General features: G+C 34.9%; 3 protein-coding genes across 3 annotated transcripts; all 3 read left to right on the top strand.

Moving 5' to 3' along the window:
* Positions 1–604: 604 nt before the first annotated feature.
* Positions 605–19,536, top strand: LOC145629274 (vesicle-fusing ATPase-like). Its single transcript, XM_081681820.1, has 21 exons — positions 605–933; positions 1,803–1,897; positions 1,987–2,071; positions 2,327–2,377; positions 3,980–4,147; positions 4,326–4,480; positions 4,566–4,674; positions 6,367–6,466; positions 6,664–6,719; positions 10,898–10,963; positions 11,042–11,124; positions 11,221–11,354; positions 12,651–12,861; positions 13,044–13,175; positions 13,257–13,317; positions 13,407–13,466; positions 13,887–13,945; positions 14,033–14,120; positions 17,785–17,907; positions 18,885–18,950; positions 19,128–19,536. The coding sequence occupies exons 1-21, from the start codon at positions 775–777 to the stop codon at positions 19,269–19,271; spliced, it is 2,205 nt and encodes a 734-aa protein (XP_081537946.1). The 5' UTR covers positions 605–774; the 3' UTR covers positions 19,272–19,536.
* A 1,877-nt stretch (positions 19,537–21,413) lies between these two features.
* On the top strand, positions 21,414–22,777 carry LOC145627207 (F-box/kelch-repeat protein At3g23880-like). Its single transcript, XM_081679602.1, has one exon. The coding sequence runs from the start codon at positions 21,620–21,622 to the stop codon at positions 22,775–22,777; it is 1,158 nt and encodes a 385-aa protein (XP_081535728.1). The 5' UTR covers positions 21,414–21,619.
* Positions 22,778–22,908: 131 nt separating this feature from the next.
* LOC145628090 (uncharacterized) lies at positions 22,909–24,110 on the top strand. Its single transcript, XM_081680414.1, has 3 exons — positions 22,909–23,143; positions 23,220–23,345; positions 23,437–24,110. The coding sequence occupies exons 1-3, from the start codon at positions 22,909–22,911 to the stop codon at positions 24,108–24,110; spliced, it is 1,035 nt and encodes a 344-aa protein (XP_081536540.1).
* The last annotated feature ends 777 nt before the right edge of the window (positions 24,111–24,887 follow it).

Genomic DNA, 24,887 nt, shown 5'->3' with positions numbered 1-24,887 from the left:
CATAGTATATCCGGGTGTATGATACAATTTTCATCATAGTAAAGTCTCCAATTGTGCACTTAACCGTTACTCCTTATTTTTTAGTTCGGTGAAGAATTGAAGAAAATGAAGCCTTAGGCCCCCGTTCACTTCACCTTATTTTTGCTGAACTGAAATTATTTTAACTAAACGAAAACTATTTTTACTGATACTCTGTTATATTTCTTCTTTGAAAATACTGATTTTTAACTAAATTGAAATTATTTTTACTAGAACTGAACTCATTTTTGTTAAACTGAAATTATTTCTACTTAACTAAAATTATTTTCATTGAATATTTTTTTTTAAAGTCAAGTGAATAGAGCTTTAGGGCCTTTCACATTTACTGAGCTGAACTGAACTGAATTGATTGGAGCTAAACTAAACTGAATTGAATTGAATTGAATTGATTGGAGCTGAACTGAACTGAATAGAGCTAAAATGAATATTTTATGAGAGAAGAAAATTAAGAACTAAACCAAACTGATTGGAGTTAAATTGCACCGAACCGAACTGAAATTAAGTTGAAGTAAAATAGACACTTTGATCTAAGTGTATCAAAATACGATTTTGCCCTTGTAGGATATGATTTGTTCCCTCCGGCCAAAGTTAACAAAAAAATCACCGTGATCAATTGAAAGCTCTTCCTCCTTCCTCTATCATCCAAAATTTTATGTAATAACAAAATCCAGCGCTCTAAAATTTCATCAAATCCGCCATTTTTACTCCCTTTCTCAAGCTCTGTGATTTCCAGAAATGGCGAATGATACTATGATCGTCACCAATACACCGGCCAAAGAACTCGTCAACACCAATTTCGTCTACTGCTCTCTCGCCGATCTTCGCCGCTTTTCCTCCCCTGGCTCGCGCCTCGTCTTCGCTTTAGTCGGCGATTCATGGGTTCTTTCTCTTGGATATCCTTTTTTTTTTTTTTTTCTTGCATTTTGATTTTTGAATGATTATTTTTGTTTATTGATGATAATTTTGCTGTGAAATTAGTTTATGTGATTGGATTATGCTAAGATTATTTTGAATTTATGTGCGAATTAATCGCATTGTGATGATTGAATCTGGGTGTGAATTAGTGCAAGTGAGATGTATGAAGTGTAGATCATGTTGTTCTTAGTTAGTTGCTTAAATGTTGTTTCAAAATGTTCTAGGCATTACAATATCAATAAAGGCCTTAATCCCAAAAGAGTTTTGGGTCGGCTAACATGAACCGAAACCATCCGTGGAAAGTAGAGTGCCAAAGGGAAAGTGGGGCAAGTAAACAAAGTGAAAGTGCTTCAGGCATTAATGAAATTACATTTGCAATAGTTGATTGTGAGTAGTTCTGTCACGTATGTTACTTTGATTGGGTTTGGGTTGAGTAATTTTGAGTTTGTGACTTGTGTAGTTAAATTGCATAATTCAATGGTGAGTAGTTATGGCTAGACTTGTTCAATGAGCCGGGTTTTGCACCGGACAAGTTGTTAATGAAATGGAATAGGGCGGGGCGGGGCATCTGTCTGGACGATGTTAACGAGGTGGGTGGAGTGGGGCATTTTGTGCTTGTGAGTTATGTCTTTCAAGTTGCTTAGGACGGGGTGGGATTGGGGTTTGTGTTGTTGAATTGCATAGGTCAAATGTGAGTAGACTTGCCACCAATTGGGATCATTCGACTTTAAAGTCGCAAAACACAGTGAATCCACAATCATGTCCCTGGTTTTCTGATGTGGGTTATTTTGTGCTGGTTATGATGATCCTTGTAGTTGAATTTTGTTGTCTCCTTAATTGTTGACACAGCGCATAATGACATACCCAATGGGAGCATAGGTCTTAATTCTGTCCAACGGAAGTATTTGAGGGTTTCTACTGGGGATCCAATATCTGTCAAAAGGTTTGGTAGTTTAATCTTATGATACTTGCCATACAATTGATAATTTTCAAAGTTCATGTTTGACACTTTAACTTTTCTCTTGTTTGAAGATTCGTTCCTCCTCAGGAATTTAAACTTGCAGTGCTTACCCTTGAATTGGACTATTTATCAAGAGCAAAAGCTAGAGACGAACAGGTTTGTTCGCCTTAACTTCCATTGAAACTGTATTCATTTTGGGTTTATATATCTGGGTTATGTTCCAATGTTACACGTTTTTACTTCTTGAAAAAGGGTGTTTCCTAATTGGCAACCCCATGCTTCCACTTTCTTTAATGTCGTTGCAGTAAGAATCAGATAACCCTTCTTGTTTTGTAGCCTCATGGGCATATTAATTCTGGTGCCATACAGTTTGTTTCCATGAAGCTTTTGCTGAAATCTCTTTGTTATCAGGTTGATGCTGTTGTTGTAGCTCAACTTATAAAGAGGAGACTTGTTGACCAGGCAAGGTTTTTTTTTTTTTTTTTTTTTTTTTTTTTTTTTTTTTTTTTTTTTTTTTACTTTTTGTTCTGTTTGCTTTAGTTTATGTGTGAATATACATGTGGTGCTGGATCTATGAATATAAAGAGGAGACTTGTTGACCAGACAAATTATTGCATGCTTCGAATCTGTGGTGCTGGATCTGCACACTGAAAAAATAGGAATTAGCCCTTTCTTTTCTTTATTACTCATGTTTTTTCTTTTTATAAATTTTTTATGGCTACTATGCAAATCTATTAAAGGACTAAACACAGAAGCCCACTTCTCTCAGTAACTGCGGTTTCATGGGCCTTTATAACTGAACATCAAGGATTTTTTAGTCAGTGTTATCAAACAAAGTGCCCACATTCCTACTTTCCAAGAAAGCATGCAGGCATTCCACTGATCCACCCTCTTCATCTAATTGACAAATTTTTGTCAAACAAAAATATTGTAAAAGCTTTGGTCTTGCTGCTAATTTAAGGTTCACTTTAGCTATATTACTTGGACCTTTTTGTCAAACAAATATATCATAAAAGCTTTGGTCTTGCTGCCAATCTAAGGTTCACTTGTTACAGACTAGTTTCACAAGCATGTCAATGTAACAGTAAACACGAACAAGGTAGGATAAAGGCTGAAAGCTTGAGTCTTTGATTGAAAATAAGCGGAAGTTACAAGGGTAAGTATAGCTTTAGGCTATAACTCTCAATGGTTGCTTGAGGATACTAATCTCTCATTCAAATGTCACTCAATTTCTGGATGAAAAATTACTACTACAACTACTCCCTAGTTTCTTTTATACTCAAGCATTACAAGCCATTTCATTAACCTGACATTAATGGATTTTGTCCTCACTCTAATAGAGTATCAGCATTGTTGCAAACAACATAGTGGATCATTCAACGTATTTGTCTTCTTGTGCTTTGGTGTGCTGCTCTCTTATTGGCTATTGCTTCTGTCCCCTTTCCACCTGGACATTCCCTTCTCTGTCTTTCTTTCTTCTTGCGTACACCTTGAATCATGGCTTGGTGGCACAGTCCATCACATCACTTTAGCTATATTACTTGGACCATTGTACGAGGCACACCTAAGAGTTGAGACTCAAGGTAAACTAGTTTTGTGTGTTTGAGATCAAACTCTTCGTCTGACGGACGGTTCTTGTCAAGGTAAACCTGTGTGTGTGTGTGTGTGTCAAGAGTCTTAGCTGGTAGTTAATGAATCAAACCATCCCACGTATGCCCCAAATTAATTTTGCATTCATATCAAGAGTTAAAGGGTACCATAGCATATGATGTTAGTCAATAACCTTCTAGTGGAACAGGTACTCTTAGTCGGGGACAAAAAAATAGTTATTATGTGACTCTAAATGAAATGACTTACACTTTAATTGGCTAAGTTTCTAACAATTGTGTTTTTGTGAAGTAATGCCTACAAATTGAGACTCAGGTATTATATTTTTATTGTTAATGGTCTGTTTTCAAGAAATGCTGTTTTTCCTTAATGGGTGTTGAAGAATGAATAAGTGAAGTGATGTATTTTGTTCTGTTGTACCTCTTAAAAATTTGCTCAATGACTTAATTTCTGCAGGTTATGACGGTAGGCCAAAAGGTAGTCTTTGAGTACCTAGGCAATAATTTTCTTTTCACAGTCAACCAGGCTGTTGTTGAAGGACAGGAAAAGTCAGATAGTGAAAGAGGGATGCTGTCAGATGACACATACACAATTTTTGAGGCAGCCGGTGGCAGTGGAATAAAGGTAAGGTCTCCATTCCAGAGCTTGAGTATGTATACTGGACATTTCTAGAATTCAATTTCTAATTATGTGATTGTTCTTCTTCTTCAATTTACTATATTTTGAAATTGTGGAAGATCTGGAAGTATATATGATTATTGAAATTGTTGTAGAACTGACTCTATTTTATTTTGCTCTTCAGATTATCAATCAACGTGAATCTGCTAGCAGCAACCTGTTTAAACAAAAAGAATTCAATTTGAAGGAACTTGGTATAGGTGGATTGAGTACAGAGTTTGCAGATATATTTCGAAGAGCTTTTGCCTCCAGGGTTTTCCCTTCCCATGTTACTAGCAAGTAATTTTTTCTAACCTTATTTACTATGATGTTGGAAGGATGAATATATGTATCATTGATTTGTATTCCATATTGGCTACTGTAGATTGGGTATCAAGCATGTTAAAGGAATGCTTCTTTTTGGTCCTCCTGGTACTGGCAAGACTCTGATGGCTCGCCAGATTGGAAAAATGTTAAATGGAAAGGATCCAAAGGTATGTCTGATGTTAGGAGGGGTTTTGTAGCTTCAATGCACCCGTGATGATTTTGATTCAGTTTATTCTTTGCCTTATACCTTTGAAACATATATATATATTTGGAGTTTGTATAGGTTGAGAGGAAATGAGATTTGTAAAATTGGCTAGTGGGCATATTACATGTTTTGCATTATCTGTTGATGTTGGACGGAGTATTGGAGTTATGTGATTGAAAGAACTTGAAGCGCATTTGCTGACTTGTCTTTTATGTGATGTTAAAGTAGCTCCATCGGACATAGGAAAGGAAATTATACTTCTCATGAACTTGCTATTCTGTTCTTTAGAAGTGCCTAACTGTTGGTTGACTTAGGAAGAAGAACTTTCATTTTGCTTGGGGGATTAGAGCTTGTTGGCTGATAACATGCTGCCTGAAGATAACATGAGAGAGGGTAGATGGAACCATGGAAGAGCTGGAACCCTGACATGTAGTTTAGCCAAATGCTCGAACTTGCATTTTTTTTTTGGCTCATGAGCAACTTGGTACTCATAATTTGGGAAGTTTGAGAGAAGGCGTAACTAATTTTTTTTTTTTATTTTTTGTAACCTATATACTGAGTATATTTTTAAAATATACATGTTACCTTTGATCTTGACCATTCAGAATCTCATAATTTGAGGCTATTCTAACATACCCTTAAAATTTAAAAGTAAAAAAGGTACAAAAAAGCAAAACAAAAAGGAAAATAGTGGGCAGAGATGTATCCACAGTGAAATAAAGAGAGTAGCAGAATACCAATGAATTTTCATGGCTTGTTTGAGGTGTGCAATGAATGAAAACTGTGTGTTTTACATCATATTTAGGCCTAGGCTTAATTGAAATTGTGCTAATTCATGTTCCGGCAAGCTCTGTCACTACCCCAATTACAGGAAATAATAGAATTTATGTGACTTTTATTCTTGGACTAAAGCACCTAGGTCTTAGTTCCTTTTTTTTTTTTTTTTTTTTAATTGTTTTTCTAAATATTCAAATTTTGGGATTCTCACCCTGCAATTGGTGAATTGAGGAGTTTCACATCCAAACCCCAGACTCCCTTAAAAAAAAAAAAAAAAAAATCCAAAATCCAAACCCCAGACTTGAGGTGTTAATATTCAGGCAGTCAACCGTCTTTTTGAAAATTGATCTGTTGCATATGAAGGCTGGGACGCTCTTTTCTTTTCTTGAAGGAAGGGTTAACTAATTTAAGTGACCCTTATTGGTATTAACTGTTATGACTTATGAGTTCCGAGAATCTGAATATGCAATCCTTTGTGGTTGTTGAGACGTTGAATGAATGAGTAATATTGGTTTGAGTTTGAATTTTGGAATTACCAATCTGGAAACTAATTGTGACAAACTACTTTATATTTGTCTAACTTGAGATTGTGGAATCTCTGTTCTTTTGAAATGAAAAGTCAAAATGAAGTGATAGAGATTGCTACTTCAACTTGTGATTGTGATTTATTGAGTGTTTGTATCATGGACATTGAGCCACAGTCAAATGCCTAAAAAACATATTGTCTTTGCTTTATCTCTCTATATCAAATAGATTATGTTTAGTTTATGTTCTTGCAACTATTTCTCGAGTTTTCTCTTTCATTTGAGATACCATATAATTTTTCTGCTGCAGTACATTTTGACTATTGAGTTATGTTTTTTTTGTTATTTTTCAGATTGTCAATGGGCCAGAAGTATTGAGCAAGTTTGTTGGTGAGACTGAGAAGAACATCAGGGATCTATTTGCTGATGCTGAGCAAGACCAAAGAACTCGAGGTAATGTGGGATATATACTCTGCATGTGGCGCGTTTATACTTAGAGCTGCCTGTGCTGGTTTTATTGACTTTGATCACAAATGAAGTAATGGATGTAATTAGCTGAGCATTTTTCTTTTCTTTTCTTTATTTTTTTTTATTATTTATTATTTTTTAAAATTTTTTTATTGCTAAGTTTTTAATTTGTGCTTTTTCAGGGGATCAAAGTGATTTGCATGTTATAATCTTTGACGAAATAGATGCTATCTGTAAGGTAAAACAGCGAGTGCAATGACAGCTTCATAGTTCTTTGTTTCTGTTATAGACAGGTCATCACCTCAGGAAGTCAGGATTGTTTCAGATTTTGACTGCTTTGTTCCTGGCAAAACATATTTGTGCACTTGTTTGCACGCACACACACACACACGCACATGCACGCGCACGAGCACACGCACATCCACGCGCGCACGCGAGCACACAGGGTAGCGTGGAGGGAGAAAATTTACGTCAATGACGTGTCATGATTATATATATACTTTTAAATTTATTTTCGTTTTAAATTTTATTTTTAGCCCACCAATGTTTTATGAAATGTTTTGTTTTCCTTTGCTAAAGTTTTCTCAAACCTTTATATTTTCAACTTAAATGTTTAAACCATTCTTTTAACACTTTCTTGAATTTTATTCTTGATTTTCCTTTAAAACTCCCTTTATTTTTCTTAAATGCTCTTTCGTTTACTCACTTTACTCACCTTTTTTCAAACTATTTTAAATGATGGTTTTGTTATGTTCGTTTCTTTATATTGTACGATTCCTTTTGACAATTCATGTTAGCCGACCCCAAATCATTTTGGGACTAAGGCTTTGTTGTTGTTGTTGAGAAACATCATACTCCCTCTGTTTTTGAAGTTTGACTCACTTTTTATTTTGGGTGTGTCAGAATGTTCAACTCACTTTTACTAACTACCGGTCTTACCCCACACTCTTTACACCTTTCCACTCACTTTCTCTTAATCCATTTTTTTCTTACGTGTAACACCCCAATAATTCTCTCTTGAAACCTGTAAATACCCTGAACAAAATCCAAGAGAATTACTGGCGTGCTACCGCCACGTGTTCAAACGTTAAGACTTTTTCAGAAAATAGCAGCGGAAAACTAAATCAAGTATATATAAGTTTCAAAACAATTGGTTAAAAACCAAATTAAATCTTACATCTTGGAACCCTTAAGGCCTTTATTCAAAACGCCACAAAAGTAATAAATAAATAAAACCATAGTTTAAATAAATTTAAATTTATGAAAAGAAATAAACTGCGAATAATAACCAACTCTCTACTCATAATCCCACAACCCACAACCCTGATGCGAATGCTGCGTATGTAAGAACCTGTGGTTAATCTGCTCCCCAATATTACAAGTGTAAAAATTGGATTATCACAGGGTCATTAAAAGGCGAAGGCCATGACCAAAGAAAGACACACACAAAAGCACGCAGTTAGCAAAGCTGAGTACATACAAGCTGCGAAATAAATTAAGAAAATACCTAACATGCTACTAACAATCAAGCACAAGCATCATTAAATACAGACTCAATTCATGACTCGATTATCAAATTTATTAAGACCTCACTAATTGATATTAACTGACTCATTTATTTTGTTAATTGGATTTAGCAATAGACAAGGTTGTCCAACCCATGTCCCATTTGGAACCTCAATAAAAGAAAAACCCCATGCCTCCTTTCGGAAACATCAATAAACATCCAACGACCACGGGCGCGACTCCGTGACCGTAGTTAGTATGAGATCTCACCTAACTCCTAGTTTTAGAAAAATAATATTTGAAATAGGAGACTCGTAGATCAGACGGCCTCGATAAAAGTACACGGCTAATACCCCATGTACTCCAACCCCTGATTGTCATTACTCCAGAAGTGCATAATCCAGAGTTTTATTGCTCATCCATCTTGCACTTTACGTGATTTATAGGTTTAGACTTGGTGATGACTCATACACTTTACAATACAAACATCCCAACACAATTCAATCAAACATGGAAAATTCTCAATTTAAATCTTGATTTATTAGTGACAAACAACATTTATTAATTATTCCTTTACTACCTCGGTGTATAAACACCTTGAGTGCATAAGGCACCCCAAAACCTTAACCTCGTCTTACAAGACGTGAATTCCTCCTTTACTCATCCTGTTTGCATAATCATGAATGAGTAATAATTTAATCTTTACACAAATCACATACCCTTTTGCATAATCATGAATGAGTAATAATTTAATCTTTACACAAATCACATACTTTTGCCTTTAAGCGTACCTTGCATAATTAGAGCACAAATAATACTTGCATTATAAACTAGTGCACATCATTTGAAATTCACAATGTATAACCAGACAATTTAACCCAGTCAATCCTATATATGATACTAAGTTCTCGATCCGTCCTTAAACATGCACCTACAAGCAAGGTTTCGTAACTTGTACGTACCTTGTGTAAACAATTCGGTTGACCACTTTAAAACTAGAAATCACCTTCAATAAACTCCTCTCCTAAACCAAACAATAACATCTCAATCAAGACCCAATCAATCAAATTTACAGCAATACTAACTTACTTAAAAACCTTCAAAATCCAAATCAAACAACACTTTAAAACCTTCCCTTTAGTGAAAATTAAAGGCTTATATATAGTTCTTTGAATTTTCTTCATAAAAACCTTAAAATACACTCTTATACATGAAATTACAGCAAGTTTAAAGTTTAATAAAAATCTGAAAATTATTTAAAAACCCCTAATAATCTCCCTTTTTAATGGGTGATTAAACCCTCTTTATAAAACATCAAAAGTAGTACTTAGAAACTATTTCCAGCACTTAAAACTTCAATAAAAACATATATTTATGCTTAATTAACTTTAAACATAATTAATTTTATCAATCAAACTCAAGGATAATATTTTAAGTATAAAAAAACTTTGTTAAAATTAAAAACTGCCCGAAAATCATATTTAGAGGCTGAATTTGGCCACGATACGGTGGTGATCACTACCACTACCAAAGGTAGTGAGTCTTTTTTAAAACGTTGTTTCCACATGAAAAACACTACTTTTTCATCAAAATCGGATGAGTTCAGAACCTGATCGGGATTAAAACGGGATTAATATTAACGAACGGAAATCTAAAAATTAAAATCCGAATTTAAGTGTTCAAAATAATATGGAATTAAGTTAAAATAATCATTAGTTATAATCACCAAAATTTCAAAACATCATTACTATAAAATCCCTAAATCAATTGTTCATAAAACCCGTAAAATCATGATTTTCAATAATTAAAAACCCTAGGTTATAAAATTTACAAAATCTGAAAATTATGACACTTATAAAATCTGAAATTATAAAGTTTAATCATCAAAATACAATTTGATACTAATTAAATTAATTTCAAACAATAAAATCAAAACCCATAAATCAATAATTATAATTACACAAATTAATAAAACAAGGAGAAAGAAAATAAGACTAACGTTTTTGTGTGGGAAATTTTTGGGGATTCATGGGGTATTTATAGGAAAGAATTGTAGGGTAAATAGGAAGATTGGGTCTCATAAAAATAATGGGTCGATTAAGTAAACAAATGGGTTAGGCTTGTGTGATTGGACATAAATTGTAGAATAAAAGTGCATAAAATAATTTGTTCAAATAATTTTCGACCCAGATTAATAATTTGAAAATTTTGAAATTAAATTATGAAAAATAACAAATAAATATTATAAATAAAATAAATTTTCATTTATAAAATATTTAAAAATACGGGGGATTACATTACGCCACTCACCTTTCCACCCTTTTCTTATAATAACCACTCACTTGTTACAAATTGTCCTAGAAACAAGGGTCTACAGTAAGTGAGTCGAACTTTCAGAAACATAGGGAGTGTTTTTTTTTTCTTCCTACCTTAAGATTCTATCTAACTTCTCCATCACATCATTATTCCCCCCCCCCTCCCCTTACATCTCCTCTTAGCACACTTTTTTGTAAGACTTCCAAAAAATTTTAAATTTCATTTGTGATATGCCTTTTCCTTAATTCCGGGTTTCCACGTAATACATCCCTTGTTTTCTTGCTCCCTACGTTTTCTCTTGTTTTATTTTATTTTAACTTCCTCACTTTTCTTTATTACTTCTTTTTAACTTATCTATGTAATTTCCTTGTTTCATTTTTCGCGATGGTTCCATATTACATTTCATGATAGCCAACCCCAAATCATTTTGGGACTAAGGCTTTGTTGTTGTTAAAACACCATATTGGCATAGGCCCTTTTGCAACTCTATGTTTACACTATGATCTTTTATTGTCCTTGTGGGACTTCTTACTTCGTATGTTTGTGTGTCTGTTTATTCAAGCATATAATATGCTCTTTTGATGGAATTTGTAGTCAAGAGGCTCAACTAGGGATGGTACAGGTGTTCATGATAGTATTGTCAACCAGCTCCTAACAAAGGTATCTTACAAATTGGCTGTTTCATTGTGTATAATAGATGTTCAGAAAATCTTTTACTAAAAGCTTTTTGTTCTTTAGATTGATGGTGTGGAGGCCCTCAATAATGTTTTGTTGATTGGTATGACTAACAGAAAAGATTTGCTTGATGAAGCACTTTTAAGGTGAGCTGTTAATATTCATTTATAAATAAGTGGTACCTCATTGGGAGTCTAATATAGGATTTGTTGAATACTCATGTTCATAGTTACTTCTGGCAGGCCTGGACGTTTAGAGGTTCAGGTGGAAATAAGCCTCCCTGATGAAGCTGGTCGTTTTCAAATTCTTGAAATTCATACAACCAAGATGAAAGAAAATTCCTTTCTTGCACCAGATGTTAATTTGGCTGAACTGGGTATGTGGTTTAGTTGTGAATGTTTTGAAGTCACATGTGCCCTTCTTGTTGACGTATGTTGAATTTTGGTGTTGGGCATTCCACTAGGAAATTACTGTCTTTGTCATATTATGAGGCATTGATGCATGTAACAATTATTATTTTGCATTTTAAATGAGCATTTGGAAAAAACAATAGAGATGAAATGCAAAATTTTGAATTTCACCTGACTGCTGTTCCCGTATGGCTTATGCCCAGAGTAATTGCAACGTTGACGAATGATTGTTTAGCTAATTGTTTCAAGGCCTTACCCCACCCCCCCCCCCCCCCCCCCCCCCCCCTCCCTCATCTGCTTCAAATTACAGCATTAAACATCCAATGTTACAAAATGGAGTATAAGTATTATACAAGGAAGGGAGTATAAAGTTTTTATCTAAGCAGTGTGTATTCAACCTGTTGCATATATATGGAAGGTATTGCACTATCTCCAGTTTGTACTCTTAGTAGACCCATCTATACTTTCCGTCCAAAACATTTATTTAAGGTTGATTATATTCATTAAAGATTAATAACCATTAATAACTTGATTTCAGTGTTGTTTAGATTAATAAAACAACATACCCCAATAACTCCCCCTGCACCATCTACCCCAAAAATCAACCCCCAAACACCCACAATAATTGGATATAAGGGATGGAGGAAAAAAAAAAAACCCATTCAAACATTCACGAAATCCCACCCACCTCTACTTACATCACCATGATTCCATGAATGGGTGATTTGATTAGGTGCCGAGGAGGGGGGCAATAGAACAGACATGTAGAGAGGGGGAGAATATGGTGGTGAAAGAGTGATGAATGGTGGAGCATAGTGGGAGAAGGAAAGGTGGTGAGAGTACCCAAACGACTTACATAATAGGGTTTTTCTTTCCTTTTCTGTTTCTATGCCATTCTTGATTTCATTCCCTTTTGATTTGGATTTCTTAGCCCCCCTTTAGTGTGAAGTATCACTGAAAATTGATGCCCCACTTAAGGGGTTTTTTTTTTCTTGCAAATTATTTATAAATATTGAAATGGTATTATGATTTTATATTGCTTTTGTACCTAGTATATTTCAAACCTTTGATGTGTTGTGGCACCAAAAAAAAAAAAAAAAAAACACACACACACGATAAGAAATTAAATCTTGTTAACTTGGTTTTTTTTTTCATGATGTAATGAGTCCAGTGCTGTGGTGTATGAGATATACTGGAAAAGACCTTGATGAAAGTTTTCTTAAATAATTTAAGGGCGTTAACACTTGTCCACATTAATGCAGCTGCTAGAACAAAGAATTACAGTGGAGCAGAGCTTGAAGGTGTTGTAAAGAGTGCTGTATCATATGCTTTGAACCGACAATTAAACATGGATGATCTTAATAAGCCAGTGGATGAGGAGAACATAAAAGTTACCATGAAGGACTTTTTAGAAGCAGTTGATGAAGTTAAACCAGCATTTGGAGCATCTACTAGTGATCTTGAACGTTGCAGGTAGGGCATTAAGGGTTTACTGTGCTATAACATGTAATATTGATATAAAAGTATTAATTAGCTTTGGCTTATACTGCGCTTCCATCTGGAGGTTTATGAGATGATCCTTTTGTTGTAATCGCATGCTTCCTATTCATCTACCTTGTCTGAGTTTTATATCACATCTCTGCTAAAACTTGTAGGTTAAATGGCATGGTGGATTGTGGTGTTCGTCATGAGCATATCCAGCAACGGACTATGCTACTTGCTGAACAAGTAAAAATTAGCAAAGGTAGCCCAATTTTGACATGTCTTTTGGAAGGTGAAAGTGGCAGGTAATAAATATATCTTCTTACATTTGTACCTTATTTTGCTTTTTTTGGATAACTAATTGTTCCTAATTTTCACCTCCGTAGTGGGAAGACTGCAATGGCTGCTACAGTTGGTATCTGTAGTGATTTTCCTTATGTGAAGATTGTAAGTTCCAACTTGACGATCTGATCATGCAATTTTCAAGATCCATAACTGGAACGTATCATATTTATGTTTCTGTAATTAATGAATAGGTTTCAGCGGAATCCATGATTGGTCTCAGTGAGAGTACAAAATGTGCACATATTGTCAAGGTTTATTACTACTACTCTTCTTTTGTAGCTATAACTTTTTGTGAAAAGTAAGCTTAGTGTGTATTCTCTTAACCTGATTTGTACTCATCTCAATTTGATTTTATTTTTGAACTTTATTGATCAATTTTTTTTTTCCTTTTCCCAAACGTAGTGAGTATAAGGTGAGGACTATAGCGTCTTGTTTATCATGTTTTAATAATATGTTTCTTTCATTACCACATATCATTCTATACTTGCTATACTGTTATTTATGGACAAGCATACAATTGCCACATTAGACATGTGGCATTATTGCATACGTGCTTCTTTCTCCCTTTATTTATCCATGTGGTTATATGTTTGAGGTGCACAATTACTGCAATCTGGGCTATCTTGAGTTTAACCCTTGTTTTGTTTTTAATTTTTAATTTTTATTTGTAGGTCTTTGAGGATGCTTACAGGTCACCCTTGAGCATAATAATACTTGATGATATTGAGAGGTGACACTGACAAAATGTTATTCTTTTGTATTTTTCTTTTATTTTCTCTCTATAGTGGATCTATATAGCTCAACTGTTTTCCTGCAGGCTTGTTGAGTATGTGGCAATCGGCCCACGGTTTTCAAATATTATCTCACAAACACTGATGGTCCTCTTGAAACGACTTCCTCCACTGGTTTGTGCTTGTATTCCCATGCCTTGAAAATAATTCTTCGTACAACTCTCTGATTACTTCTAATATATGCTTCCTCCGTTTTTTATTTAATTGCACCATTTTGAATGGGCACAAGATTTAAGGAAAAGTGTAAAAACTAGAGAATGTCATCTGTGCCCATGTGAAAAAACAAATAAGAGAGAGAAAAGGTGGGGTAATAATTGTTGTTATAACATGTGAACAAGGGTAATTGGGGTATTTTGTGTGTGAACACAAGAAAAAAGTGAATAAAACATATCAAATAAAGAAATAGTGCAATCAATATGCAACTTCTCAAAAAAGAAAATGGTGCAATTAAAAAGAAAAACTTAGGAAGTACAAGTTTCTCTGTACTGATTGAAAGGTTTGTATCTTGTCTTCCATTGGAAGGTCTGTAGCTTGTCTTCCACAAACAAAGGTTGTTATGATTGTTGCCTATCTTGCAATTAATCTAAGGATAACCTTGTTGTTTTGTGTGTTGAATGAATAAAGATGTATAGGTAATGAGGATGAGGCTATGTACACCCAACTTTGGAGACTTTCATCTCCGACTAAGAAGTCTAGGTCCGTTAATAATGATAATATATATATATATATATATATATATATATATATATATATATATATATATATATATATATATATATATATATATATATATATAGGGGGAGGTTCTCGTGAGAATTTTTCTTATGTGAGAACACTCTTTATGTTCTAAATTTTTACTCGTATGTTCTAAATTTTAAATATGATGTTCTAAACTTTTCCTTGGGTGTTCTAAATTAAGTCAAATGTTCTAATTTAGTACTCACATGTTCTAAACCATAAATTAGTTAAGTTTAATATCATAAATTTTAAATAACTTGTTCCAAAATTTTAACTTATATGTTCTAAATTTTAAAATGTGTGTTCTAAGATTTTTAATTATATGTTCCAGATTTTAAAACGTATGTTCTATTTTTTAACTTGTATGTTCTAAATTTTTTACTCACACTTTCTATATTCTATATCAGTTTGTTCTAAATTTTTATTCACACGTTCATAATTTTAAATCAGATGTTAAAATTTTTACTCATATGTTTAAAATTTTATAAAACAGATTTAATAAATTTTTAATCACTTGTTCTAATTCTTAAATCAAATGTTCTAAACATATTACTCACATAGATGTTCTAAATTATAATTTCAGACACATGTTTTAAATTTTTACTCGTATGTTCTAAACTTTTACTTATATGTTCTAAATTTAAAATCAGTTTTCATATAAGTATGAATTCTCACATATGAACTTATTCTCACCGGATCCCTCCTATATATATATATATATATATATATATATATATATATGGGGGGGGGGAGGTGGGGTGAATTTTAAGTTTAATTGTACTTCATTATCACAACCTTGATGCACTCTGAAGTTCGTGTCAGGCCACCTTGCCTGGTGGACCGAGCAACTGTGCTTTAAGACAGTTTTCGCTTTCACTTGACCTAAGCTGAACTCTTCTCTTCAAAAAGCCCTTCATACACAAATAATGCATGAATTATTTGGAGTCACAAGCTCCCTAATCACAAAAATCTTCCGTGGTTGATTCAAATGGGTAGAATAACGGACTGTCAAAACCTACATATAGAGGAAGAAACCAAAAACCACAACTGGAGAAAATGTTGGATAAAATTGTTCTGAAGAGTGCAAATAAGCTCATAAAGTGCTTAAACTGATAGGGGAGAACATTATATAAAACGAGAATATCAGTCTCACAATGTATGCACTTGCTTGAGTCACCAAATCAGTAAGTAAGTCCTGCGAGATTTATACCTTATTGGTGGTCATGGCTTCGGGAGCTTTCTTAAGAAAGTGATGGCTTCTGCAGCATTTTCTTTTTCCTGTTCTCAGATGTTAGTCTCCAGCACAGAATGAGCCGCGCTATATAATGAACCTCTTAACATCTGGACAAACAAGCAAAATAAATAAAACATTTTAATGGTTGATCACTCAACTCAGCCTCTTTTAGTCCTTTGAGCTCTACTTGTCCTTGAGAGTTGCAAGGGTGGAGCATCTAAATGCCCATCCATGGCTAAACTCTAATAATGTTATCTTGTGAATCAGAATAGCTTCCACAGGGGTATGCATTTTTATTGTAGTGGTTGTAATTGAACACCCTTTAAGAGACACTGAATAGACAAACTGTATTAGATGACTTTAGTTTGGTTACATGATCCATTTGCTCTGCATCATAGACTGCATCTGGTAAAATGACACATTGATTCCGCTCAAAGTTGTTTTACTAGTGTGGTTTTTTATGAGCTAGATAGAACTGGGCCTTGATGATTGTGCTTCTTGATTTGTTGAGGAATTGAAGCTTGATATGAAAAATGACTTGTTCTTTCATCCAGTCAATATTCGTATACTAGATGCTCAAATGTACAGTAATGAATATGCTGTGTGAACATGGACTTGTTTTGGTAAACAAACTCATCAGCATTTCATTTTGAGGTTATCTTATAATGTGAACAATGATTATCAGTGCGGTAATTGCTATTTTACCCCTTTATTGCCCTTCTGAGGAGGGGTTTGGTAGCTGAAAGAGTTTCTTTGATTTCCTCCTATCTCTGGATAAGCTCTTGTCAATATTGTTTCTTCCAGCATTGTACTGTGATCCAATTCCATTGGTATTACATTTGATCTTATCCCATGAAATTTTCATTTTTTTCTCGATTTACTTGAACAGCATTTCAGCACCATCGGGTTCTTTCTTCTAATACTATCTTCCTTGTATTGTCAATCAATCAATCAATCAAACAAACAAAGCCTTAATCCCATAGGTGGGGTCGGCTACATGAACCAAATTTGATTATTCCGTGTAATCATAGACAAAGATCCTCCTCCTCCATCCCTTACGATCTAACGCCTCATCCTCATGCACATCCATATACTTCCTAACTCCTTCCAACCAAGTCATTTTTGGTCTCCCTCTCCCTCGTTTAACCTCTCGTTTATCCTTCCTAACCGTGTTATCTTCCTTGTATTGTGATTTCCCTCAAGTTGCTAGCCTGTTATCTTTGTAACTGATCCTTCTGTTCTAGTAATGATAAGCAGCATAATGGAGTTTCAAACCTTAGATCAAAATTCCATTTATTTTGTTTTGCGTTGCTGATTGATGTTGAATATTTTGTGGAACTTGTGCTGAAAGAGTTTAATAAATGATCAAATTTGGTGTTGTTGGGGTTTTTGCTGGAGAAATAAGAAAAAGGAAGGTTGTTGTGGGGGGGGGGGGGGGGGGGGTTTATCTCTTTGCTTCCACATTTTGTGAGAGGCAATTGCTAACATTCCTGTACCATGGGGGTAACTGTAAATTTTAATTTGACACTTTCACTTGGGATGGAAGCCCTTGTTACTCATGCCTTCTTTTATCTTAGATTTATTGGTCCTGTGTACTAAATACTTGTCAGTTTGGTAATGGTTTGGGTTAGTAGTTTGGTATGTGTGCGTTTCAAAGGATGTTTACAGTTTGGCATTACTCATGAAATTCATATTTAGTAGCCATTAATTAATGTTTTAAAATAAAACCACTTAGTGGAATGTGTAGACTCTTCTGAAACAATCATAGTTGCTCCATATCTAGTCTTAATATCTGTCTTTCTCCAGGGGAAGAAACTTCTTGTGATTGGGACTACCAGTGAAGTTGGTTTCTTGGATTCGATTGGCATTCGTGATGCATTCTCAGTCACGTACAATGTTCCAACATTGAAAACTGAAGATTCCCGAAAGGTAACCTAATCAGTCTCCATCTCCATGTTCAAATGATTACTATAAAGAGATCTAGATCTATATGCTCAAGTAGTAATGTGATTGTGTATATCTACAGTCTTCAGAGTTCAGCATGCTATTATTGAAGTAATCTTTTATTGCCTAGGTCTGCCCTAGGGTCTTAGGGCTTATAATAGTGTCACAACTAAATGGATTATTCTTTGATTATGTTTAGTTAGTCATCCACCTCCCCAGGCTGATGTGTGAGACTAACAATTGTGGTGCAAAATGTTGTTTGTAGATGTCTTTTGTGTTTTGGATGAATGAAATTTAGGTTATCTTTGTGGTAGATTTAGAATATATATCCCCATCTCTTCTCCTTTACCCACGCTGGTATAAATTTTATCTTCATCTCTGTCCCAACGTGCACAAAATTTAAACCATTTTTACCCCACCCTTCAACTGAGTATCCACACCCACTTAAGTACTTAACCCACTCCACCACCTACATTGCCCAGATTCACCTTGAATACCAGATTAAATTTTAATTTCAAAATATATAATTAAATAAAAGTAAAAATACAATACTCTAGTATAGTTGAATATTTATGCTTTATATTTTTTACTTATTTAAATTTTTTGATAAATACTTTTCAACATATTAAATTGGAGATATATTTATAACTAGTGAAATTCGGAGTGGGCGGGTATGCCCTAAAAAATACACCCCCGCCCCACCACCCATGGGTATGGTTTTGATCCCCACCCCCACACCTCCCCAACCAAACTTTTGCAGTTTTACCTATTCCCACCTTATGAAATCAGGGCAGGTTATTAGGGCAGGTCACTACTTAAACCTAAAAGGGCTAAAACTTGTGCCACTGACATCTGATCAATAAAAGGGTGGTTGGAGTTTTCTTTTTATGCTTTTTTTTCTTTCTTTATTTTTTTTCTTTTGCTCAGGTTTTAAGTTTTGTTCCTTTGTTTGTTATCCTCAGGTGTTGCAACAACTCAATGTATTCTCAGAAGATGACATAGATTCTGCTGCTGAGGCCCTTAACGATGTAAGTTGATCTTCTTTCAATTCCCTTCCCCGTATTGATTAAAGTTTAAACTTCACTATACATTGAAGGCTTATGATGTGTTTCAAGGAAAGCTTTAGGTGTAGGGCACAATTAAAAGGGAGAGTTAAGTTTTCCTAAACGTTATAGCTGTCCTTAATTAATCATATTTCTTTGCAGATGCCAATCAAGAAAGTGTATATGCTAATAGAAATGGCTGCTCAAGGAGAGTATGGCGGCAAAGCAGAAGCCATTTACTCTGGAACAGAAAAGATTGATATATCTCACTTCTATGACTGTCTTCAGGACCTTGTCCGGTATTGATTTGAGTATACCAATGTCGAGTTCTGTAACTGTTGCTTACTTTGTGGCTAGTTCTGTGATTTTTTCCTCGTTAGTCATTCAGCAAAAGTTCTGAACAGATGGTAATTATACATGGGATTATACAATCTTTTATCCTCTGTTTATGATTTCTTGGGTTCAAGCTTTTTTTGGAGCCCCAGCAATCTAATTATGGTGTTGTAGAGATTTAGCTGGAGTGTATCGTGCCTTGCAAATTTATTATTTAATCGATGTAGTATCACATATATATCTATAGTTCGAGCAGATATTGAGTTTGTCAAATCAGTGTTAATGATTCAGTATTCAATCCATTGTTTCCAACTCATGGCTGTTCCTTTTTATTTCACCTGGTAGTTGATATGCATATGTTGAATCAGACCTTGGTTTTTTATATTCTACCCATTTCCGGGATTATTTATTTAATTTTTATGTTAGGTAATTGATATGCATATTATTTATTAATGGTATTGAACTATCTACGAAAATCGTGTTCATATTTTCACACCCACTTCGCTCAAAAGTAAAGCAGTACTGAATCCACACATCACCATTTACCTAGTAACCTGCATGCCATATATAAATTTTTCTTGTATTACAAGATTCTAGCTACTATAATGAAGGTGTTCCCTGATCAAGTCTTCAAATATCAAGGTGTACATAAATCGAGGGAATTTAAATATATCCCATATGACTATGGGGTTGTTTGGCAATCAGCGGTTGGCTGTTGGTTTGTTTGACTAGCTGGAAGTATTAACTGTATGAATTGGCCTTTTAAGTTATTGTTTAAGCCGCCTGTTTACAAAAGTGTTTGGTAAAATTATCAATGGTTGTTAGTTGTTTATTAGTGATAAAGTAGCCAACAATCCAAAAGCCAATAGAAAAAGCTACTCTTATTAGCTTTTGGCGGAAAAGCTAGTTTAAAAGCCAATAAAAAAAGTCAACTACCAAACATATTCTTTGACTGTTTGACCAAACGAAAAAGCCCAAAGCTAGGCAAAAAGTCAATTGCCAAACACCCCTATATGTTTTACTGTATTTTGCACAACCATCGTTTTAAAATTAAATGTCATATCTTGATTTGTCCACTATTCATAAACACCACTTTGACTTTCATTTGTGCTTTATATATGTACACGAAGACCTATCTATTTCAATTCTATAAATTTTGTAGTTAGGTCTTTAAACTTGATATGCAAAAAAAAAAAAAAAAAAAAAAAAAAAAAAAAAAAAAAAAACATGATATGACCTGTGCCATGTCAGTAAAATCCAAGTCTTAATACTTATGGATAGTTAGTCCCGCTCTTAGAGCACCTACAATGGTGGAGTGGCTCGCTACTTTCTCTTCCCTACTTTTCTCCCTCCACATCATATTTCACTCTCTTGAGTCACTCTCTTAAGTCACTCCTTTATTTTTCCTACAATGGTGAGTAACCCCACTACTCTCTCTCGTACTTTTATCAATACCTCACCATGATTTATTAGTACTGTTTTAATTCACAATATGGCAAAAAAAAAAATAAAATGAAAAGATGAGTTGAGCTTCACGTGGGCCGAGGCGTCAGGTGACCTGCCAGAGAGGGCATCCCCAACCTATGGGTTACCAATGAGTCACCTCCTACAATGGTGAGGTAGCTCAAATGGAGGAAAGAGAGAGAGTTGGGGGGAGGGTGCTCCCCACCATTGTGGGTGCTCTTAATAAAAATTGTACTACTTTTTTGTCACTTTTTAGTTCTAGTTGAGTAATTTTTTTGGGTAATGTTATATATAGCTCTTAGGGCTATATATAAGCATTAAAAACACTCTTGGAAATTGTATAAAAATAGGAATTCATGATAAAAACACGCGTAAATCAGTGTAATTAGTGTGTTATTGTCATGATTTTCTAAATTTAAACAATTTTCAAGAATGTTTTCAATGCTTATATGTAGCCCTAAGGGCTATGTATAACATTTTCTAATTTTTTTATGTCACTTTCTACGGAGTAATTCTTAGTTTCTTACATATATTTACAATAATTACAAGTTATTGTATGGTTTGCTTTCTCATACTTAAACATACTTGAGACTTAAGAGAGTGTATAAGTCAAATTTTTTTCGTTGTAAAAAAATGGAGTACTCATACAGTCATACTCCTATTAAATTTTTTTAGAGAAATATTGTAGTTTTGAACCAAACAAGTAAACAACCCCTTACAATAATAACACTCCAGCCATTTGGCGTAGAGGTAGAAATCTAGTGAAGTATTTGGGGCATACAAACCCTAAATTGAGATTTTTCATACTCCAAAACTTGTTAATTTCACTATCTTCTCCCAATTTTGAGCAAGAAATTATGGAGGGTACAAATTGGAATCTGCAAATTTTACCAAATTTGGGCGGAATTCAACCTCCATTCTCGAATTCACAAACCCTAGCCATCCCAGACGACTTGATTTTCGAGCATATTCTACCCAGACTTCCGGTAAAATCCCTAATTCAATTCAATTCTGTTTGTAAGAGTTGGTATAATTTTATCTCTTCATCTCAATTCGCCAAATCTCATCTAAAATTCTCATCAGCATCACCACATTTTCTACTTATTAAGGATTTGTTTGGAATTCAGGGTATTTTCCGTGAATTCAATTTGTTGTCCTACGATGAACACGATGAAAATATGAGATTAGCTCAATTAGATTATCAATTGCCCGAATTCAATCATGAATATTATGTTGTAGGTTGTTGTAATGGCTTGATCTGTTTTTATTTTTATGAAGCTTTACGAACTGTTAAATTCATTTTGTGGAACCCTGCTACTCGTAAATGTCGTACAATTAGCACTGATTTTAGAGAAACCTTGTTGAATTGTGGTTTTGGTTATGCATCAACTCTCGAAGACTATAAGATTTTTGGTGCATTTTATTCATATGCTGATACATGTACCCGGGTTCGGGTTTTCTCGTTGACACTAGGAGAGTGGAAGCAGATTTGTCTATCGAAGGATGATGTCGAAATTTTTTACTCTGCGTGTGGTATGAAGGGTGTTTTTGTTGATACTTCTCTGTATTGGTATGTCAACAAATCGGGAGGTTTGTTACGCATTATTTGTTATAATTTAGTCAATGAACAGTTAAGAGAATTTCCGGTGACAATTGAGTGTTTTTATGATTGTGTTGAGATTGAGGTTTTTAAAGGGTGTTTATTGTTGCGTTGCTATGAGAATGGGTATGATCCTTCGTTGTGTGAAGTTTGGATTCTAAAGAAACAGGATGATATTAATTCTTGGGAAAAATTGTTCTCATTTCCTTTTTATTATGCCTTCAGACATTTGGCTTTCTCCTCAACTGGCAGGAGTTTGATAGAGCATGAGAGGCAGCTCAAGTTTATTGACCCAGTTCTAGGAGATGTGAAACATGCCCAAGGTATTGATATTGGTGGGTTTGTGAAATTAATAGCATATCAGCATGTTGAGAGTCTTGTTTCGCCCTTTGGAGAGACAGCTCAAGTTGATTGACCCAGTTCTAGGACATGTGAAACATGCCCAAGGTATTGATTTTGGCGGGTTTGAGAAATTAGTAGCACATTAGGATGTTGAGAGTCTTATCTCGCCCTTTGGAACTATGTTAACCTGGCTGTAAACCTGTTATGGTTTGTGAACTACTGAGTGATGGTGACTGGTCCCATGAGATTTTGAACACTCATTTTATTGCGTGGGAGGTTGATGAAATTATGAAAATTCCCTTAGCCAGATTTGGTGGGGATGATGAGTGGGCATGGCACTTCACCAAAAATGGTGATTTTTCTGTTCGGAGTGCTTATTATGTTGAGTTGAAGGCCATGGCTGTGACGCGTGCTTCCCCCTCTGTGACTGTGAATGATTGTGTGTGGAAGAGGCTTTGGGGTGCAAATATTCCCCCGAAGATAAAATTGTCTGGCTGGCGTGTGCTCCATGACAGTGTGGCTGTTAGGGGTTCCCTCTCCTAATGTGGTATGGCTGTGCATACCACCTGTCAGTGCTGTGGCTCCGATGTTGAGACTTTGGCCCACTCACCTTTCCTCTGTCCTGAAGCCAAACTTTTATGGTATCTTTCTCCTCTTCGTTTGGATTTTCCCTCGCACTTTTCTTTCTCTGTTTTTTGGATGGATATGTTCTCTAACTGCTTATTTATAAAGAGAAGCTCTGGTGGGATTATTTTTGGGCTTTTCTTTGGGGAATTTGGCTGAAGCGTAATGCTTTTGTTTTCGAGAATAGAATCACCCCAATTGAAGAGGTCCTTGTGAAAGCTTCGAGCCTGGTGGGTGAATATGCTAAAGCCAACGAGGCCTCTGCCCCAAGTGTGAGCTGCTCTGCTGGAGCTGTTTCTTCGTGGTCTCCTCCGAGCCTTGGGCTTGTCAAAGTTAATTCTGATGCTTCCTGCTTTGCTGATAATGTAGTGGGGTTTGGTGCTGTGGTGAGGGACTGTATGGGGAAAGTTTTGATGGCTACATGCTGCTTGAAGGTAGGCACTTATGAAATTGAAGTGGCGGAGGCTATGGCTGCTAGAAATGCTTTGTGTATGGCTTTGGATGCTAGCTTCAGTCACTCGGTTTTGGAACTTGATTGTGCGAATCTTTACCATAAACTGAGGAAGAACCTGAAGGTGAAATCTGCTGCGGGTGCTATCATCGAAGACATTCGAAAGCTTGCTTCTTATTGCTCGTCTTTCTCCCTTTGTCTTGTGGGTAGAAATGGGAATGAGGTCGCTCATACTCTTGCTAATTCTAGTAGAAATTTTACTGTTTTGCAATTGTGGACTGATGTTGTTCCACCTTTTGTCGAGTGTGCTGTTACTCTTGATGTACCCTGATTTTCCTTCTTCTTAATGAAGCTCTTTGGTGTTTTGTGTCAAAAAAAAAAAAAAAAAAAAAAAACCAAAGTAGTATGAAAATGGATTATCTCCTCAAGGTATTGATTTTGGTGGGTTTGCAAATTTAGTAGCACATCAGCATGTTGAGAGTCTGATTTTGCCTTTTAGAACTCTAAAACTAGGGAGTATATTTGCTTGTTTGGATCTTTGTAGCATGGAAATGGTTTATTGTCTCATCACATATACTACCACGGTAAATGATGTAGGTACTAGGTAGTGATGCGAATGACACATCTGAGAAGCAAAGTATGTGCGTCTTATGTCGGCATTGTAGCTGGACTATTATCAGTCTTTCTAGTTTCTGCTTGCGGTTTGTTTTTGATGTGTTGAATTTACTGTAAGTTTTAACCAGAGGTCAAACCAGAGGTCAAATCCTAACTTTATTTATAACTATTGTCATGTTGGTTGTGGGTTGCAAGGATCATTTATGAAATATTATAATGTCAATCGTGGAATTTTATGTATGATTTTGTAATGTAAACACCTTCATATTCAATTCTTGAATATTGACACTATTATATTGGAAAATTATCAACAACTTTTATGATTTTTTCACAATAAATAAAGAAATTAAGGATCTTATTGTGTAGCATCATATAGTACATCTTATCTAACGGTATACCAAGATTTGTAATTCATTTGCTTTTAAAAGATAACTAATCTGATTTACATTAGAGCTGTCAAAAGCTGACCCGACCCGAAATACCGACCCTAACC

This window comes from Chenopodium album, chromosome 4 (assembly GCF_948465745.1).
Source record: "Chenopodium album chromosome 4, dcCheAlbu1.1, whole genome shotgun sequence".
Lineage (NCBI taxonomy): Eukaryota > Viridiplantae > Streptophyta > Magnoliopsida > Caryophyllales > Amaranthaceae > Chenopodium > Chenopodium album.
Note: the sequence above shows the minus strand (reverse complement) of the source record. Positions and strands in the feature narration are given on the sequence as shown.

What these genes read in the sequence shown, in the direction of transcription:
- LOC145627207 (XM_081679602.1), top strand. Translation starts at nt 21,620, where the DNA reads ATGGAGGGTACAAATTGGAATCTGCAAATTTTACCAAATTTGGGCGGA.
- LOC145628090 (XM_081680414.1), top strand. Translation starts at nt 22,909, where the DNA reads ATGGTTTGTGAACTACTGAGTGATGGTGACTGGTCCCATGAGATTTTG. An exon ending in CTCTGTGACTGTGAATGATT is followed by an intron (nt 23,144 to 23,219) that starts GTGTGTGGAAGA and finishes GCTCCATGACAG; the next exon opens with TGTGGCTGTTAGGGGTTCCC. An exon ending in CCTGAAGCCAAACTTTTATG is followed by an intron (nt 23,346 to 23,436) that starts GTATCTTTCTCC and finishes TTATTTATAAAG; the next exon opens with AGAAGCTCTGGTGGGATTAT.
- LOC145629274 (XM_081681820.1), top strand. Translation starts at nt 775, where the DNA reads ATGGCGAATGATACTATGATCGTCACCAATACACCGGCCAAAGAACTC. An exon ending in CATGGGTTCTTTCTCTTGGA is followed by an intron (nt 934 to 1,802) that starts TATCCTTTTTTT and finishes ATTGTTGACACA; the next exon opens with GCGCATAATGACATACCCAA. An exon ending in CTTGATGAAGCACTTTTAAG is followed by an intron (nt 11,125 to 11,220) that starts GTGAGCTGTTAA and finishes TACTTCTGGCAG; the next exon opens with GCCTGGACGTTTAGAGGTTC.